The 19,276-nt window shown below is 41.3% G+C and overlaps 1 protein-coding gene across 1 annotated transcript in view; it reads right to left on the reverse strand.

Annotated features, from left to right (window-relative positions):
• Window positions 1-19,276, reverse strand: part of LOC103897901 (VPS10 domain-containing receptor SorCS1) — a 217,192-nt gene that overhangs the window by 60,956 nt on the left and 136,960 nt on the right. Inside the window, exons 7-10 of the mRNA XM_009278079.1 lie at window positions 16,892-17,010; window positions 13,884-13,973; window positions 8,642-8,821; window positions 4,000-4,146 (exon numbers count right to left, since the gene is read on the reverse strand). Coding sequence (XP_009276354.1) covers window positions 4,000-4,146; window positions 8,642-8,821; window positions 13,884-13,973; window positions 16,892-17,010 — 536 coding nt within the window. The remainder of the gene's footprint in view (window positions 1-3,999; window positions 4,147-8,641; window positions 8,822-13,883; window positions 13,974-16,891; window positions 17,011-19,276) is intronic.

Consider the following 19,276-nt stretch of genomic DNA (forward strand, 5'->3'; position numbering starts at 1 on the left):
CAGATGGTATGAATGCCCTCCCTTACGAGAAAGGGGTCTTTGTCCTGAAATCCTTATAATCCATATAGACAAGACAAACAAAATATGGGAGGGAATAAACAGATGTCTGGGGAAGAGAGGCACAGAGAAAATAAATGACTTGCCCAAGGTCACATAGGAAATTGGAAATAGGCCTAAAAATTGAATCAAGATTCTCCTGAGGTTCAGCCCAGTGTTTTAACCACAAGACCATCCTTGAAAGCTAATTGATTAACTCTCCTAGACAGATGCCCATAACTTGCAAGATAGAATTACTCCTCAGTTAACCACTTCACAGCACAAGAGAAGTATCAAACAAAACCAGCATCTTTGGGATATAATACTCTGGCAGCTATTTTATGAAGATTAAGTGTATTCAGCATAGAAAACAAGTGGTATAGACAAGAAAAATAAAACCTTGGGATTAGATGTAATTCCATTGCTTTCCTCCATCCTCATTATTCAGAGCCATCTCACAAAAAATGCAAAGAAATTCTTTGAGTTGCTTTGAAAAAAACACCTCAAGCATACTGTCAGCAGAGGGATGGTTCCATCTGGCTTGCCTTGTGTTTCAACCAGATTCCTTCTTAACCTCCTTAGCTGCCAACTTAGCTGCTTTGTACTTATTTCTGCATTAACACTCCCTTAGTTTAGGTTTAAAGACCAGATGCACAGAGGACACAACACTGCGCTCACAGGCTAGGGACCGTCCTGTCACTCTGGGGAAGGGCAGATCCCATTCTGCCAACAAGATGGAACATACGTCATTGCTGTGTCCCAAGCTATTGCTAGAGGCAACTATGCTGAAAACCAGCAGTGTGAAAGCATGAGTATCTGCCGTGGAGTAAGGATGGCAGCTAAGCTAGATGTACAATGGACTATTAAGAATTCACTTAGCTATGCCATAAGGAGAAGCAGGATCATGCCAAGAACAGCAATACGTAGAGGGAAAAGGAGCAACTGGCGTAAGGAGGTAAAAGTCCTGGTGATGCAGGGGTAGAGAGAGTGTGGCTAAAGAGGTGAGTGGAGTTTGTGAACTGTTTAAATACTACAGCTATGTCACATTGACAAAGAACAGAACTGCCTCAGAGCAGGGGACAATTCCTTTTCTCCACGCTTTTCCTGAAGCAGAATGCCATTATGGATCCCTGACTTATTTCCAGGAACGTACAACACTTCCAGTGGTTTTGCTTTGAAAATTTCCCCTACCACTCCCAACTTCTGTGGTCTTTTCTCTATCTTTTCTTGAATTCTTGCATTCCATATTCTGCCTTCATCTTCCCCCATCATTAACTGTGAAGCTCAAATCAGATTTTTAAATAGCTTGGCTCTCTCTTGTAGGATTGTTATTTTACTTTGTGGTTTTGATGCATTTTCTGTACCTCCCTTTCTTTTGCAGGCAGACTGCCTGTTCCTGTAAAAGACCTAACAAGTCAGTTTAGTTCAGATTTCATCTATTTGCTTTCTTGCAAATTTGCAAGTCAACCACCTGAGACCCTGTATGTTCAGCTGATGATCCCTGCTCTGCTACCATTCCACTAGCTTGTGACAACCTAAGCATGAAGGAGGCAGACAGGCTCAAGCAATGAAAGAGGCTTCTTGACTGTTTTACCTCATGTTAAGGGAAGAGGAAAAATAAACATGACTAAACATTCCTCTGGCCTTATCACAGGGAAGGGCTGACTAAGTTCCTTCACATTCTTCTGGAAGGGCAAAGACTGAGCTACATGGTTCAAGTCCATTAAGGATTTGTCCCTTACCACCCTGAAATCATGGATCGATTTCTACAGATGCCCATGGACCTGAGATGCCTACTCCAGCCCAAGTCACAGAGCATTTAGGAAGTGGTTGCTTTCCAGTGAAAACAGGATGACAAGCCTACATCGAGCTTGCACAGGCGGAAGCAATTCTCAGGGCAACTACATGGTTGCATAAAGAGCAAAATAAAAATGAACCAGTGTTTAAATAGTGGTTTGTGCACACTGGAGCTACAAGGATGTAAATGCCAAGAGCTTCTCTGGGTCAGTTCTTACTGTGTCCCTACAAGTGCCCTCACTTCTGCTCCTGCTCATGACCCCTTGCCTGACTTGTTCAAGTTTAACACCTTCAAGGGAATTCCAGCTTGTCCAGGCATATCTGGTCTAATTTTAAATGAAATTAATTGTGTTCTCAGGTGCCCATGAGTATAGTAGCAGATACAGTATGGATGGGAAGGCTTAAGGGAGCTATAATCCCCCCTCCATAAGGACCATCCAGTCCTGGTTGGTTCCACTATATAGTGGATAACTACAGTGGCAGCATACCCTTGTATATAAAATACATAGTTCCTGCAAACGACCATTCGATAAGGACCCTGCAGAGCAGTACCTCTGGCTCATTTACAACCACAATGGCAAGTCAGATCTCCCTTGTTCAGTATGCAACAATACCAAGAAAGATGTTTTCTCAGAAATCAAACTTCAAATTTATGGGAAAAGAATAGAGCTTACTTTAATTATTTCACTTGTCTGCATAGTTTTTATTTTTTCTGCCTTGCCAGCCCCCCAAAATATTACACTATCATATCATATAATAAAAATCTTGGGTTAAAATCAGTCATAATTTGAAAAAGTCAAGGTGTGTTTTTTTGTCAAATATGGTCACTTGAGTTAAAACTAGATTACAATCTATTTGAAACGCAAAGACTTCTACACATAGCACCTTCGAAAAAATTCATTTGCTTTATGTCTGCAAAGTTTTCTGAATGTCATCTTTTTGGTTTTCATCTTCTAGAAAGATTTAATTTAAAAATGCCCTTAGTTACAATTTTTAAAGACTTGGAAGAAGAAAACAAACCCAAACAAATTTAGTCATGCTCTGAAATAACTCTTCTGTTTGACCCCCAGTCCTCCTTATTTATTTTTTCCAAACTGGAGAGAAAATGAAAGGCTTGCATTTTGGTTCAATCAAAAAATCAATTATTTGAACAGCTTCAAATACCAAGTTATTTATTCTTTGCTCTTGCAATAACGCATGGGGTTCGGTTAAGAGATTAGTGTAGTATTCAGCTACATACCGCAATGCACAAAATGTAACGCTGATTCAGATTCTAACAAACTCACAGCCTCAAAATCACCTTTTTTTTTCAGATGGAAAATAACGTGCAGGTACAGGACAGCAGGAGGAAGAGCCGTGTAAGTATGATGATTCTGTCTGGAAACCATGTTAGAATTTGTGTAATATAAAAGCTATTGAGAGTCCTAAAGCCTGGGGTTCCAAGTATTATCCCACTACTGTGTATAGATTATATCGGATGAAAAACATGTCAAGATCAGTCTAAGCTTTCTAATTTGGCAGAGATCTCTAATTCTATTCACACTGCTTATATTTCACTTTCACTCTTGGAAACCATTTGCATATAATGATGATTAAAGACTTATCTGTATGTTGATCTATATCAACAAGTACAGAGACAGATACAATATACCCCCAACACATAGTTATATATATATTTGGATGAATGTGTCGATTCTCACTTCTGAGCTCAAAGAGAAAATGATAATTATTAATACTGCCAACAGAGTGGCCTGAAAGGTATCAGAGCTCTCCTTTCCTTTGAGCCTGTCTCAAGTTATTAGGTCCCTGACAGTTCCTGAGCTACAATAGCTCACTCCTCCCATCTAGTGTCCAGAGAATCAACTGCGCAGAACGGTGTCCAGCTTCACCTGCTGTTTAAGAGGAGACCATCAGTTGTGCAGAAGGAAGCTGATCTACGATGCTACGATTCCAGAAATTAAATTAAGTTAAGTTAAATTACAATGCCAGCTCTTGCAATACCACCTGGCAGCCCAAGCCTGATGTACTGCACTTTTAATATGCAGTATTCCCCCCATGAGATACACCTCATGGAGAGAGGAGCTGCCCTCTCCTTCTTGTGTTACCTGGTAGAAAAAGATTGTTCTGGGATGTTACCGCCCCCCAAGTTCCCCCCCAGGTACTTACTAGGAGACAGTGAATGGGGTTTCCTCTCAGATCAGTGTCCGGAGCCTGCAACAAACTCCAGTCTCTCCCTTTATTGTAGGTGATGAAAGTTTTCACTTGGTTGTCAATCTTCTTGTTAGCCAGGAACATTCCCTTTATCCCTGCTACCTAGGAAAAATTGACATGGCTGAAAAATAGATCAAGCCGGTGCAGGTTCTGTGCATGCGTCTCTCTTGCCCTGTCAAACCCAACAGGGATCTGGTGGCTGCGTCAGTGTGGTAGATGTCCGGGCAAGAATTGCCAAGGAGCATCAAAGGAAGGCAAATTGAGGTGCTGGGGACAAGATAAGACCATCACAGTTGGAAAGGTGACAAATGGAAAAGAAAGCTTATATTTCAGAATCAGCACGGGAACGTGCTATTGATGGTAAGATGTCAGTAGCATTAACTGTAAAGTGACAATCTCTCAACTGTGTAGGCATCCTTCCCCCTGAAAGATGGAATATGTACAGGACAATTATTTGTCTCTTGCACTGCAGCAGCAGGAAACAGCAGCAATTTTGGTCTTGCAAAGAAAATGGCAACACACACATAAACTTGCAGTTCAGTGCTTCTATTCTCATACAGCCTGCTTAAGACATTTCATCTAAGGATCCCAATGTGTTTCATAATTATCAGTGTTTCAACAGGATAACTTGGTGCACAGAGGTATTTTTATTACGGTTTTGTATTTTGAGGAAACCAAAGCACTGGTGACTCAAGCAAGGCCACCCAGAATGGTAGTTACAGAGCAACAATGAGATTCTCATCCTTTTATTTTTTCTGGTGTTTTATCTAACAGCTTTACTCCATAGATCTGTAGGAGGATTTTGTAAAGATGTGATACTAACAAACAGACTCATGTTGGAACAAAGCCCAAAAGTGTCTTAGTGGGGAGAAAAAAGTCAACCTTAAACCACAACTCACACTGCAGAATGTTCCCATCTTCTCAGCACACTGAAAATCAATAGCCCAATAGCTGCTGCAGCTTGAGAATGAATTTGTTAGGCTGTCATTCTGCAATCTGAGTGCTGCAATAAAAAGGGAAGCAAAATCGGGAGAAGGAGGGGGAAAGTGAGAAACTTCTTGGTTTCTAGCAAGTCTGTTCAGTCATCCACCCCATCTCTTCTTATGATGCAGAACCAGTACACAGAATCATTCGTCACGACTTTTTATTCATAGAGATTATTACTTAAATGGCACCACGTGGCAAATGGTTACACAGCAGATTCAGAGTTTGTTCCAGCTCAACTGATTTAATTATGTGGCTGGATTTGGATGCTAGAGCTCCCAGTGAGTAGGACCTTACTGCACTTTTAGTCATATGCTGTGGGACTACTAGTGTAAAGTGCATTGGTACAGTACATTGGTGTACTTAGTCATTCTGAATGGCACTTTGCTCCTTGAACAATAACACTGAATTTCATTTGAAGTTACGTAAATACTTAGATGTGACTTGCTATAATGGGCAATAGTTTTTAAATTAAGTAGTTAAATAACTTATTGTTGATATAAGCATAAAAAGGTAATATTTTCAATGTCCTAGCTGGTTTGTTTCGTACCACCCAACTAAGTATTCAGGATTTCTTTGTTGTAGTAGAAAGGCACCCTGATAAGACAAGGGTACTCTGTCTCCCAGTGATACTGCATGAATAGACAGAGCTGGAAAAATAACATAGCCTTTACTACCAGAGGCCAGAGCCTATAGCTCTGTTTGTACTTTTCTTTGTTGTTGTCTTGAAATAGTTGTATTATATAGTCCCTGTGAAATGCTGGCCATAAATGATTAAAGAGCATTTTGTATATCAGGTGATAAATGTGTTCTGAAATCCTGTGAATTTTTCTTTTTATGATTCTAGTCATGGGCTGGGACACAGAATCCTTTCCAGAGAAAGCAAAGTGTAAGTTATACTGTCAGTCTTGGACAGCTTTATCTTAAAAAAAGACTGCACACACTATACATGTCTGTGTGCTCTCAGGAGGAAAAGATACACCTATTGCATATACACAACCATGACACACACAATGATCTGTTCATCCCTGCTGACTCATAAGAGAGAAAGACTCATGCGAGTAAGTGCATGACCACCAGTGGTCAGAGAGAAAAGCACTCCATCAGCTCCCACACAGGCTTTGTAGACAATCCTCACTGCCCCGAATACATTGTGGGCAGATACAAATGGTGTCTACAGTGTTAGTGAAAGATTCATACAAGACACTCGAACACACAACTCAAAACACATTCTTCACTCCCCATCACCAACTTCATACATCAAACATATACTTCCCATCCAAGATGCGTACTGCTAAAAAAAATAAGTCCCAGAGTGATAGTCATATATACCATAGCTATAGACACATGTCCTCACAGTCTGTTATCACTTCAGGCATGGATTCCCACAGGCGGGATTGTCTTTCTGCGGACAGTCCCACTACAGTGCCAATCAGAGCCACACCACATCATTGGAGAGGTGCAGGAGCTAGAAAGGGCACTCAGACCCAACGGCCAGTGATTCTTGCTCTTCCCTTGCTCTAGGAGATGGTCTCTAGGACAGCCCCTTTGTGACTGCAGACCCACTGAATGCTGAGTCCAGTGTGTTACTGATGAAGTGGCACTGGAAGGTGGTGGAGAGAAGAGCTATGCTCACGTCCTGCTCTGTCCAACATGCAGAAAGGGTAACAGTGTCCCTCTAGGAGTGGTCTCCTCATCCTCTACAAGGTCCAGCAGCAGAAAAGCCCACACACTGAAATAACAACCTCCGAGTGAAAGGCTCCTGATGACTTACAAGAGAAGAGAAGGGAGAACACGGTGAGGCGCCATGAAAGAACTTATTCTTTCTTGATGCCCAATGCAATTCCCCGTTGAGCAGCATTGAGCAGATTTATCCTTGATGTAGAATCAGTTTAGGAATCTACACACACAAACACATTCACTACAATGCAACCAGATGAACTTACTTCTAACACCTGATAAACACGCATACAGACACATGCACATTTAACAGGTCTTTCTCTGGCATCTTCTCAAATAATCTTGCTTATATATATAATAATATAATATACCACTGTCACCACAGATATACCACTGTCACCACAGAAGGACTCATTTTGCAATCTCTCCACTTCCTTTTAATTTATCTATGGATTTTTTTCTTCTCTCGCCTTCATCTCCATTTATCCCTAGAGCATTCATCATTTGCAACAACCCTACTGGGAGAATCACACTGGATGGCTTTCTGTTCCCTTCCAGCTAGAACATCAAATTGAAAGGAAGGTTTGTGCCAGGTTCAGCGTCAGCCAATATTCTTTCTATCTAGATAATCAGCAGATACGATGCTATCAATTCTGATTCCATCAATTTCAATCCAGGTTACTGTGTGGTGTCAGCTTAATAAAACAAAACAAAGGCTTTTCTTTCCCCCTGGGACATAGGACACCTTTACATAATGCAGTGAAACTGCTTCTCAAGCTGACAGTAATAAGAGGCAACAGTCTTTCCATGGGCTGCCAGCGTTGCAGAGATTAACAGTAAAAATCTCCAAATGACTGAAATGCCGGCGTCCATCCTTCTACAGCTCGTCTGCATTTATGTACAATACTTGGGCTCTCTGTTTGGACAAGGTGGTTTCCAAGTAAAGGGCAGCTGAAGGCAAACTATATAGCAGAGCTAATATTCAGACAGTGATGGGGAAATAGAGGAAGCATCTTCATTTTCAAAGGAACTCGGATCTAGTTCATGGCCTTTATTCTGAATGGCCAGAAAATCCCCTGGAGGAGACCTGAAAAGAGAAGCTGACCCTCAAAGCAGCAGCTGAGGACTGAATTTCTACTTAGCTGAGTGCTGTCTCCAGAAGTAAAACAGGCAGCAGAGCAAGAGAATTATAAGGGCACATTAAAAGTCCTATTCTTCAGATCAGTTGTCATAGAAGACAATGTAAATTGGCCTTCTTACAGGTGAGCTTAGGCAGAATGTACTTGTCAGGAAAAGGCTCAGGGATAAAATGGACAGCAAGATGAGGAGAGTTTCCATACTCATGGGATAGCCCAAGAGGGTGTATATAAAATCACTTCAGTTCCCAGAAAAGTCCAAGCTGAGGAAGGTGACAAAGATAGCTGAAAACTGCTGTCTCTCCTTACTTCTAAAACAAGAGATTAGGCTGTCAGAAATGCAACAAAAATTGGAGAATGATGCTATTCAGAGTGTTGGGAGCTTTCAGAGCCGTAGGTAGGACCAATGTGGGTCAGAAGGATTTTGGCTGAGAACCTTAAAGAGTTCCTTGTAGGGACTGAATGAACTATTCTACTACATCTTCCGATGCGTATCTTCCTATGCATGAAAGAGCCATGAGCTCTTCCTCACTTGAGAACCTACAAGAGAGTACAGCAGTGAATCTGTTCATAATATTAGGCTGGGCCTAAATTCAACACCTGTGTAAAACCTGGCCTTGAAACTCAGCTGATTGCACTGAGGCCCTTAAGTAAAAGCAGGGTAAAACTATGTGTTCAGTCACTTTTTGCCTCTGCTGTTCACATGCATATAACGAGACTGATGTGCAAGAAGGAAACGGTACTGGCATCATGTGAGCTCCTGAGATAGGAATGAGATGTTTGTAGTCATGACATACCTCATAGAGGTCAATCATCACATTCCCCTCCAGCCCTTGACTACTTTTGACATTTTCCAAGGCCAGGGTGAAGTACACCCCTCGGGTGTCGGAGATATACAGATTGTACGTGTCGTTCTGGTTCCACTCTTGTACAGCTGCAAACACCTGATTCTCATCTGTGCTGATAACATGCATATCCTGGGGAAAGAAAAGAGAGGAAGGTTACTAGAGGGAGCTCTGCTCTGTCATTTCCAAGGGCACCAAAGTAATTGTGGAGGAGCAAGGGATATATTTAGGCTGGAGTTTAATCGGAAACTGTAGACAACACTCCTGTAAGCGGATAATTCCATCCAGGAATATTTTACACCAGCTCTCTTCTGCCAATTTTCAAAGTAGTAATTAACTGATGAGGTGTTAATTGAACATTTACATTGGCAGTACAGTGTTATACAGCAGCACTTTCCCCCCCCCCCCAACACTTTAATTTTAATGTGTACTTTGTTTGGGGGGGAGAGGGGATTGTTTATTTGTTGTGGGGTTTTTTGGCACCTGAGTGATTCCACTTGTGATTGTGGAATCTCAGATATTAAAAATATTGCTTTTTGTTAAAAAAGAAGAAAAAAGCAGCATGTGAAACATCTGCTTCTTGCTTAGCATTCAGAAATCAAGTATGCTTGGGAACTGATACAAGGAGGATCTAATGGGTTAATGTCTGCAGCCAGTGCTGCTGTTATTTCTTATTTCTAATGGCAGTGTCAACTAGAAGCCAAAACCCTGTGCTAAACACCCCCCCAAGACATATAACAGAAAGACGATCCTAATCCTCACTAGATGTAAAGAGCAGAATTGTAGCTAGATCACTAGTGTTATGAGTGAGGTTTTGTTTTACTCTGTTCTGTGTGTTACAGCAGGCAGGAAGCAATGAAAAGATTGCATAATTACAGAAAAAACAGAAACTATTAAACATTATTCCCTCTTTCAGTGCCTGGAGAAATTATTACCCAGTGGAAAGAGCCACCAAGAGAGAGATTTTTCTAATGAAATTCCCAGGCTCTATCTGCCCAGCACAGGCACCCTGAGTTCTTTGGTGCCATAAAAATCTGTGGAGGTAGGAAAAGAAATGCAGATTACTTAGCACCAGGTGATTCCCAGAAGATTCAGCTGTTCTGTCTGTTTTGGGCAGATATCCCAAAGTTATTCTGCTTCCATGAATCTCAGCCAGGGCTTTCTATATGCAAAGCTGGGAACTTTATCAGAAAATATACTCTTTGGAAGCTGATGCTACTTCTTCCTTCTGTTAATAATAGTCTTTGACAATTCACTTTCTCATGGTTTTGTAGGGGGAATTAATACTTCCAGATGGAGCCTTGCAATATAAAGATGAAAAATAATATAATGAAGAAATCTGATCTATAAATTTGAAAATAGTTTCACCATGAAGTTAAGATTCAGAACTGTTGTTTGTTTATCCAGATCCAAGTATGGAGTGGATGAATATTCATTTGATTTACTTGCTTCTTTGCACTGGAGAAAAACGTATCCCAGAGGCTGGTTTTGTGGAGGAACAGATTGGCTTAAATCCTGAGGCAATAGGAAAGGCAACGTAAGTCCCACTGCCTTCTACTAATTGTGGTTGTGAATAGATATCCTCTCTTAGCTCCAGCTGTGCTAGTAGAAGTTACTACCGTAGCTGTTTGTCAGAGGGTCCTTATTTCAGACTGTCATGCTAATCAATCTGCTGGTAGATCTACATGAGTAGGTGTTCCCAATGTGCTTCAGGCAGCATTGGCTAGCACATCTCTAATCTCAAGTTTAAACTTTTGCATATGTGCATATACACACAGGCAGACCTCTCTATTTAAACACAGACAGATATTATAAGTAAAACTTGTTTTATGTGGTGAATGTACAGTTTCATTAACTTACCATTTTAATCAATAGTTTTGTAATAACTAGGGGAGAAAGGTAAAAAGATATTTTGATCAACACCAGAGAAAACTAAAGGCAATTTCATGAATGCTTAAGAAGCAAATAATTTATTCACTAGATGCTTCCTGAGTTTTGATCAGATCATGCTGTAAGGTACAAGTCTAAAGAAGATCCCAGTAAGGCTGAAGGAATTTAAGCCTGGAGAAGCAGAGACTGAGACAGAATTGGCATAATAAACATAGTGCAGAAAGTCAAAAAAGATAGTGTTCCAACCGTTTGCCTTTGGGGATGAGTTAACTTTTCCTCTTAACATGGCCTTGTCCAATAGATGCAGTAACAATGCAAAGCTTTGATAGAAGGGGATCAGTATATGGGCATCAAACAGGTCTTTGACAAACATCAGGAATTTTTTGGTTTCCATACTGGGAAAATTAGAATTAATCAGCGTATCATATTCACTTCTATTTTTTTTTTTTCAGGGTGGGGGTTGCTTTTTTAGGTGGAGGAATAATACAAAAAGACAGCCTTCATCTTGATATGGAGCAAGAGCTTCACTGCATCTTCCACTACTACAACAGATGTTCTTTTCACCTCCCTACAAAAAGGGAAAAGGACAGGAAAGTGAAGCAAGGCACCTTCCTCAAACAGTCATTGTCATTTTCAGGGGCTCCCCATGCATCTGCCTACTGAGAGCCTGAGCTTTCCTCTCTGTGTTCTAGCACATAGTGGAAGTACATTAATATGCAGTTCTACATCTGTCCCTCTTGCCTTTCCAAAGACAAAAGAGCGAGCACGGTGCTGTGCATGGTTTGATCAGGTGTCCACTCAAATGACTAAAGGCCAAGGCTTTCTGAATTACTAAATGTGCTTCAATTGCCCTTTTTGCACTTGGTCAGGGAACTTTTCTTCCTGGCAAGTTAAATAGCAGGGATGTGTAATGCCTGTTTTGTCCTGTCAATTACTGGAACTGTCAGCTCTTTTTAAGGTCTGTATTTAAGGATTTTTTGTGGTTATTGCTTCTTCCATCAGGATGTGCATCCTGAGGTTGAAAGAAGGTGATGAATTTAAAATAGAGGTACCACACACCCCCATCCTATCAGCATTCAGCCCAGCACCAGTTAAGGACAGGTCTTTTTAAAAGAGAAATTGCTTGGCTTGCTTCAGTATTCACAGATGTCTGCCCAGTGCATTGGTCTAAAATGGAGTGAATGTACCCTGTGAGTACATGTAAGGTGATTATCATGAGTGACATTACAGAGTCTGTGACAGAGCCCACATTGTGGTGCTGTGGTACAGAATAGGCAGTACCAACCCATAGATCACTGCAGAAATTAACAGGTCTCAATAAAGACCATTTACAAGGTTGACACAGCCTGTATGCACGTGTGCAGACATCTTCTTGTATGGGAGAGAGTTTCAAGTTCATTTAGGCTTTTAATCAAACTGGCTACCAGTCTATCAATGCCAACAAGAAGAATATTTTAGTTTTGATTTGCTATAGGCCATCCTGCCTGAGCAGCAGTATCACCTACCAAAGCTGCCTGCCGTCACACCCCTCCAGTTTAGGAAGGGTGACATGCAGACACAAAAAGCTTGATATTTCCGTCTTCAGTTCCAGAAGTCACTTAGTACTGTTTACCATATTTGGCCCCACTTTCTTAGCTGAAGGAGATAAAAGAGAATTTGGGCATAAAAGAAGCCGTTTGTTTCAATTCCTTGAATAGTACAACGCTTTGTGCATTTTTAATAAAAGCAGCTATCCTGCTTTGATAGCAGCCTCCTAGACAGCCACAGCTCCACTGTAGCTCCTTCCAAGCCAAATGTAGCTCTTCAGTCTTTGAAGATATTCTGAGATTGTGACAAAGCATCTTATTTCCTTAAATATCTGCCTTTTTCTTTGGGTCACATAACATGAATGTATTGCTCCAATTCCTATTCTCTGAGAACACATTGCAATTTAATTGTAGTGCATTTTCCCTGGCTTTCCAGAGATCTCTTTGAGAAGGTGGAAAGTTGGAAAAATAAGTGTGGGCTAAAGGACACAACCGGTTCAAAGCAAGCAGTCTCTCTACAGATGGTCTGAATCAGCTGTAAATGACGATTTTGATCTGGGTGTTACAATAACCATGCTAAAAATGCAACTCCTTTGCTAAGGGCTGCTTCAAATAACACCTGTTTAAATTTGATCTGAATTGACAGAGTAATTCCTTCCTGCTTAGACAGGAAGTTTCAAACCAACCTATCTTTAAATGTGACTGAAGATTTTGGGACAGACCACAGGTCTCCTGTGTCAGAGCCAAGAAGATATCATGGCTTCTGGTAGGGTCCTCAATGTCCTGTAAGCTTGGGTTTTCAGGTGATGTAAACAGGAGCAAAGGGTACAACAGCAGAGGAGGTAAGGTATGGCATTGAAGGCCTGGGTTTGAGCTGCAGTCTGGCTATATGAGGAAGGTCACCCAGTCAATCCACTATAAACAGGTCAGTTGGGTAGAGGAATCAAAGACAGCCAGCTGTGATATTAGTCTTTGAATATTTCTACCTACAAAATCTGGTGTACTTTCAACTTCTAGGAACAGGCTGACCTTGCACTTTCTGTTTTTGCTTTTGACAATCCTTGCTTAATTTCTGGGAATGCATTTGTCTCCAGATGTTAGACCTCACATAGAATCCACAAGATCATTTGCTACCTTTGAGCTTAAATTTCATTTAAGCCAGACTATATCAAGAATGAAAAGGCCTCAAAAAAAAAAAATCCTCTGTCTTTGTTAAGAAGCTGTTAGGAGCCCAGCTGCAAAATGGTGATTTCTTCAAAACAGAGCTAACATTTTATATAGGTCTTTTAAAATTTCAGCTTCAGAAGGCAGCAATAGCCTTTCAAGCTCCAATGCTAATTCACCATTGTTCTTAATTAGGGAAGATATGGAGCAAACACACAAAGACATCTCTTTGCTTGGTTCCCATTAAAATCTGCTAATGAGGCAAAGCACAAAAAGCGACCCACACAGGATAGAGACAGGAGAAGGGAATTTTAAGACCAAAAAAAAGAAAAAAAAAGAAAAGAGCGTCCCCTCCAAAACTTAATTAACTAACTATAAAGAAATGGTAATTGACATGGGCTGTGGTATCTGCCTACATTTCATGCTGCTGTCCTTGACTAGCCAAAGTGCTGACTTTGTTTTCAGTCCTTTCTTGCTTGCAAATGTTCTATTAAAGAAGAATGATGTTTTCACCCATTGCATGTCATCTTGCAGTTCCTTGTGTTGGATTCAAGAATTTCTGTACAATCAAAATACCTGTATGTTCATACGGGCATTCCAGCAACAGCACCTACCTTGGGCAAGGAGTACTTTGGCAGCTTCATCTGTGCAAATGCATTCCTCCTATAAGAAACGTAATAATGCGGTCTTCCTGCTGATGTCAACTATAAGAGAAGCAGGAAAGTTATCATCAGGATTTTTTAAAATATTTTTTTATTAATAGGGAAAATATCAAGCAAAAGCTGTCAAGGGAGACACCACAGTGTTGGTGGCAATGGCTTAAAACTGCAGCACTTTTACAGTTGATGAATAAACATTGATCCAACTGACAGTGGCTGAAAGAGAGAGCAAGAGGAATCCCATTTTCTGCAAAGAGAGACAAAGGCCAGAATTTCAGGTGAAAGTCTGGGGAAAGTGAAGTCCTGGCTTCACTTGGGCCATTATGTCACCTGCTGATACCACAGCTCTCCTCTGACTTACCACAAAACAGTCTGTTCTTTGCTATCTGCAGAGCTGCCGTGTAGGCTATTGGTTAGGTCAGCAGATTGGCAGACCTGATGTTTGATTTCTACTTCTGCCTCCAGCTTTGGTTCCTGTGTGGCCCTGTACAAGCCATCACATGTATCTGCTACCAGATCAGCTAAGCATTCACAACTCCTGAAGGCAGAAGAAGATGAGCTGATTTTGTGTTTCTGTGAATCTGGCCATTTATTTAAGTGCCTAAATACTGATGGCAATACCTTGAAAAGGCTAGGTTAAAGCAATGTGAGGTTTCATTTCCTACCACCTATTAAAGGGGTAAAAAATAGAAATAAAAAAAGCTGTCAATGTTATCTGGCTTCCAGTGCTGCTGAAGCATAATCAATGTTTGTAAAGTACTTTGAAATCCTTGGATGAAAGATACTGAGGAACAAATATTCCACGGGATCCTCCGTGCAGAACTTTGCTTTAGTTGCCTGATATCTGGACTTATCAAGATTTTTCTTTAGTAGTAAGTGTTTTAGAATGCACTGCAGTAGTTTAAAATGCAAGATACACAGAGGCTAAGTTCATACCAGATTAAGTAAAATAAGAACTATTTCTTATGCTAAAGCTCTTCAACTATTTTTTTAATGGAATTAAGCAAAAGTTAGGGGAAAGAAGGCCAGAAGCATTGTTTATGAGAGAGTGTGAGTTTGTAAAGAAAACACAGTGTAGTGGGAGAAATAAACCCACGTTCCTTTATCCTCATGTTTTCAAGCCTACTAATTCTTATTCCAAATGCCTTAGTTGCAGAAAAGCTAGATGGAGATCAAGGAAGGTAGGGAAGGCTAGGGGAGGGTGCTCAGGGTGTTCACCTATTCTTCCAAGCCTTTACTGTCTGGTGTAGGGGTATTCATCCTCTGAAGAACAGTGTCTGGGATAAGGCAGGGTCTAGTATCAGCCACAGCGTGATACTTAGCTGTTCTTTACAAGCCAGACACATCCATACATATATATGTAAACACTTGAAGAATCTCATTTTAAATTGCCAGCCAACAGTGAATTCACTGACTACTAGGAACAAAGCAGAGGTTGTTTCCAGGGATTACAATATTATTATTTCATATCTATAAATGTCAATTATTAATGATTGGCAAGTACTATCACTTTGACCTGTTATATTTATTTCTGTTTAAGAATCTTAAGAAGTTTAAGGATTAAAATAGGAGCTTTCCAAATCCAAATATTCCATGATACCTTCCCAAACTGCATTACAAACATGAATATATAAAGTTGTGCAAAGTCCCATTGGGCATTAAGGGGAACATCGTAAGAGACTGCCTCTCCTCACATGCTCCTCGTTACACCATGCAGCTAGCACGGAGGTGTAACAAAGCCGAAATTTGACAGCACTGGGAACACTATACAACAGTTTATAGACAGAAAGAGAAATGCACCAAAATACAAGGGCTATTCAGAAAGGTAGACAATCTCCCCAGCATTGGCTTCAGATGGGGCAAAGGGGTTGGCTTCTCTACAGTGTGCAATAACATCAGGTCAGAACAGAGAAGATTAACAATCTTGAAGAGCACAAAACCAAGGCACCAGTGATGAAGTAATGAATCAAGTCATGTATGAAGAGAAATTCCCCAGCTCCTGTGTCACTTGAGCCACAAACACACAGTCGTTTTGAAATTAGAGAGCATGCCTGAACAGTGACGCATGCCCCTGTTTTCCTTGCCATATGAACATTTATGCCTCAGACACACTGGGCACAAAAGCTATTATGGAACGTAGGTCCCAGATTTATTTGTGGATGATTTAAAATGGTCTTTATGACTGAGTTCATTAACTGAAGGTAATTAACAATCAACTCACCCAATTTAAAATATCAGTCCTCTCTCTACCCTCCACCCCCAAGCATGGCAGAATATAAACTGTTTGGAAGACCAGTTTAGTCCTAATGATTTCCAGTTCACCTCCATGTCCCGTGGAATTCTGTTGTTATTTTTTGTCCTCTTCAGCTGTTATTAAATGGACACTGGCAGCAGGCTAATGAAACCCATAGTAGTTCAGATCTATTCACCATCTCTCACCTGGAACACAGCTTGGCTGAGTACATCTCATCTTCAGCTTTTCACTATAATCGCAACTGAGGCATAACAATAAAGCCTGATTATTCCTTCTTTGGTTCTTCCCCTGACTCCCTCCCTCCTTTTCTATTTCCCTCTCATGCTCAAAAAAGCTTTGGTCTACTCCCTTGTGATAGCAGATGACTGACACATCACTTCAAGCTGGGGGGTTACAGCACTAATCCTAGAGTGCTGATGAGGCTGCAGGGAGTGGCAGAGAGCACTCCAGTACATATGGTGGATGCTCCAGGCCAGAACTCTATGACCCTACAGTGAAAAGATACTAGAGGTAAAAGGAACACTATTAGCATTGTAATAAACTGCTACAATCCACGCAGTGCCTTTATTATACTGATCTAGTGCTGTCTGATTAGTTGGGGGCTAGCAGACATGCACACACATGCAAAGGAAGGGAAGAGAAGATAACAGAATATAAAATAATAGAATATAAAATAATAGAATAAATAAGAGAAGAGGGTGTTCTGCACCTGAACAAAGACATAATCGTCCTGGACGATCAGGGAGTTATGGTCAATATAGCCTGGAAAGGGTTTGCTGCGTGTGGCTTCACTGCAGTTCTGCATCTTGCAGGTGATGTATTGGGCATCTGAAAGGAAAAGAACAAAACCAAGACACTTGAGATCCTGAGCACAGATTCTTCCTACTGTCACAAACCTATTTGCTGAGGCAGCGTTTCTGCTTCCCAGCCTCACGTGACATGAAGTGACACCATCCATGCAATGCAACACAACACTTTCTCTTACACCCCTCATAAATCCACCCTTGATTACTTTCTTCTAAGTTCCTTTCTGCTTCACCTGCCTCAGCCTCCCATTATTTCTTTCATTCCACCCTACGTCAGAGCTATATATTGCTCCTTTATACCAAGAGCGAGCCCAGCATAGCTGATCTGATTATTCCATGCCACTCTTGTGGTTCCATGCTGGAAGTAGACCAGAGGCAGCATTTGAAGGTGGCACAATGTAATGCTTGTGGCTCAGGTCTGACAGAAACCTAGTCAAGGGCATATCATTCAGCACTGTTACCTGCCCTGCTGAGTTTACTTGGATGCTACCCAGGCTTAAGCTTAAAGCATGGAACTGAGTGAGGAAGCAACAGAGCTGTGAAGGACCCTTTACAGAGGCAACAAACAGCCCAAGTCCTGTAACTCCGAAAGTAACTATGGGTCTGAAGAGCTGTGTCTATGCTGCAGGACAGATACTCTCTGTGCTGAGCCTTTACAGTTACCCTGTCATCCCCATGGTGTGGGATTTCCTGTAGAGCATGACAGCTTCTCCATGGTCACATGCTGAGTTTATTTAGAACGTGGCCAAGGTCCAGAGCATACACAAGTATGTGGACACCTTCAGAGGACACCTGCCCCATAGTGTCACCACTGAGAACCCCTTCCACGGCGTACCTCTGTATTTTCTACAGCACTTACACTGCAGAGTAATACAGATCACCTTGGAAAGTAATTCAGACCACCTCCTGTTCAGGGGTTTTACCTACCTCTCTGTTGACAGTGTAGGTAGATGCACTCTGGCAGACCTGGGCAATCATTCCACACTCTCTTGAAACTAGATGCCTTAGCAGTTTCAATCAGTCGTATGTTTCAAAGTAAATGGCCTAAATGCCCTAAAGCCATCTCATCCACTGTCACTGTATGGGATGTCCTCACCTCCTATTCTGAAGCACTGCAGGGTGCTCATCTCATAATCCATCACCTGAAGAAAAACAACTCGAATTTCTTCATGGTGGTAATTTATCCTAGAATACAGAACCAGATTCTCAGTATTCAATTTGGGCTCTTTCAGATCAATTAAGAAGTTGCTCTTTGTTTAATGACAAAGCTGATTTACAGGAAGAAGGATTTTAGCATTTTAGCACTAGCACTTATATGACAGAAACACTACATGGCATTTAATTTTAGAACTACTTCTGATCTTTTTCCTTGTTGGAGAAGCGCAGCCCCTTGTTTGATATAATTACCACTTTCTGATCAGAGAAGTAGCATTTTACACTGAAATAGAAATGGCTGGATTTTTACCATCTCATATTTAATCTTGGTTTTAATTAAAATCTATCATTTGACATTTCTTTCCTTGCTTCTAAGGGCTGTTGACTTCTGCTTGAAACAGACATGCAGGGTAACGAACCTTCAGGAAAGTTCGATGAGGGATGATTTTACCCCAGCATTTGCAGAGTTCTTGGAATATATAAAGTAAGTATTATTAGTCACTGTAGTTTATAACATTTTATGCTTTCGCAGCTCATTGCAAAACATTAATTAATACAGCCCAGACAGCATGATCGAAATGCATTTTCCTTTAGAGGGATATGTTTTTTTCCACATTAGCCACGAGAGGGCAGGGAACGACATAACTCCCAGCCTGCTCATTCCAGTGAGCTCAGGAAAGTTCCCTTTCAGAGGTGTTCAGCCCTCTGTCCCTCTGCTCCCAGGAAGAAGGGGGACAAGGGGGCCAGAGCCTCTTCCACCACCCAATAGTACTGTGTGGTGCAGCATGTCCCCTCCTAGTCAAAAGATGGAGAACGGGCATGCATCTCTTCACCTGCAACACAACCAATTCCCACTTTTCCTGTTAACTCAATTGTATCATGAAGGACAGCCCCCCATACCTGTCCCCACATTCATCTCCTCTCATTCCGGGGACCTCAGTGAAATGTCTGGCAATCCTGAGCTTAAACAAAGCGGCATCAGTCGAAATGGCTGGCCCCACCGCCCCCTGAGCTGTTGGCAAGACTGGGTGGGTTTTCACACATGGGATCAAATCACCCAGCGTAGAATCATAGAATCATTAGGGTTGGAAAAGACCTCTAAGATCATCGAGTCCAACCGTTGACCCAACACC

The sequence above is a fragment of the Aptenodytes forsteri genome, unplaced genomic scaffold (assembly GCF_000699145.1).
Source record: "Aptenodytes forsteri isolate BGI_AS27 unplaced genomic scaffold, ASM69914v1 Scaffold15, whole genome shotgun sequence".
Taxonomy (NCBI): domain Eukaryota; kingdom Metazoa; phylum Chordata; class Aves; order Sphenisciformes; family Spheniscidae; genus Aptenodytes; species Aptenodytes forsteri.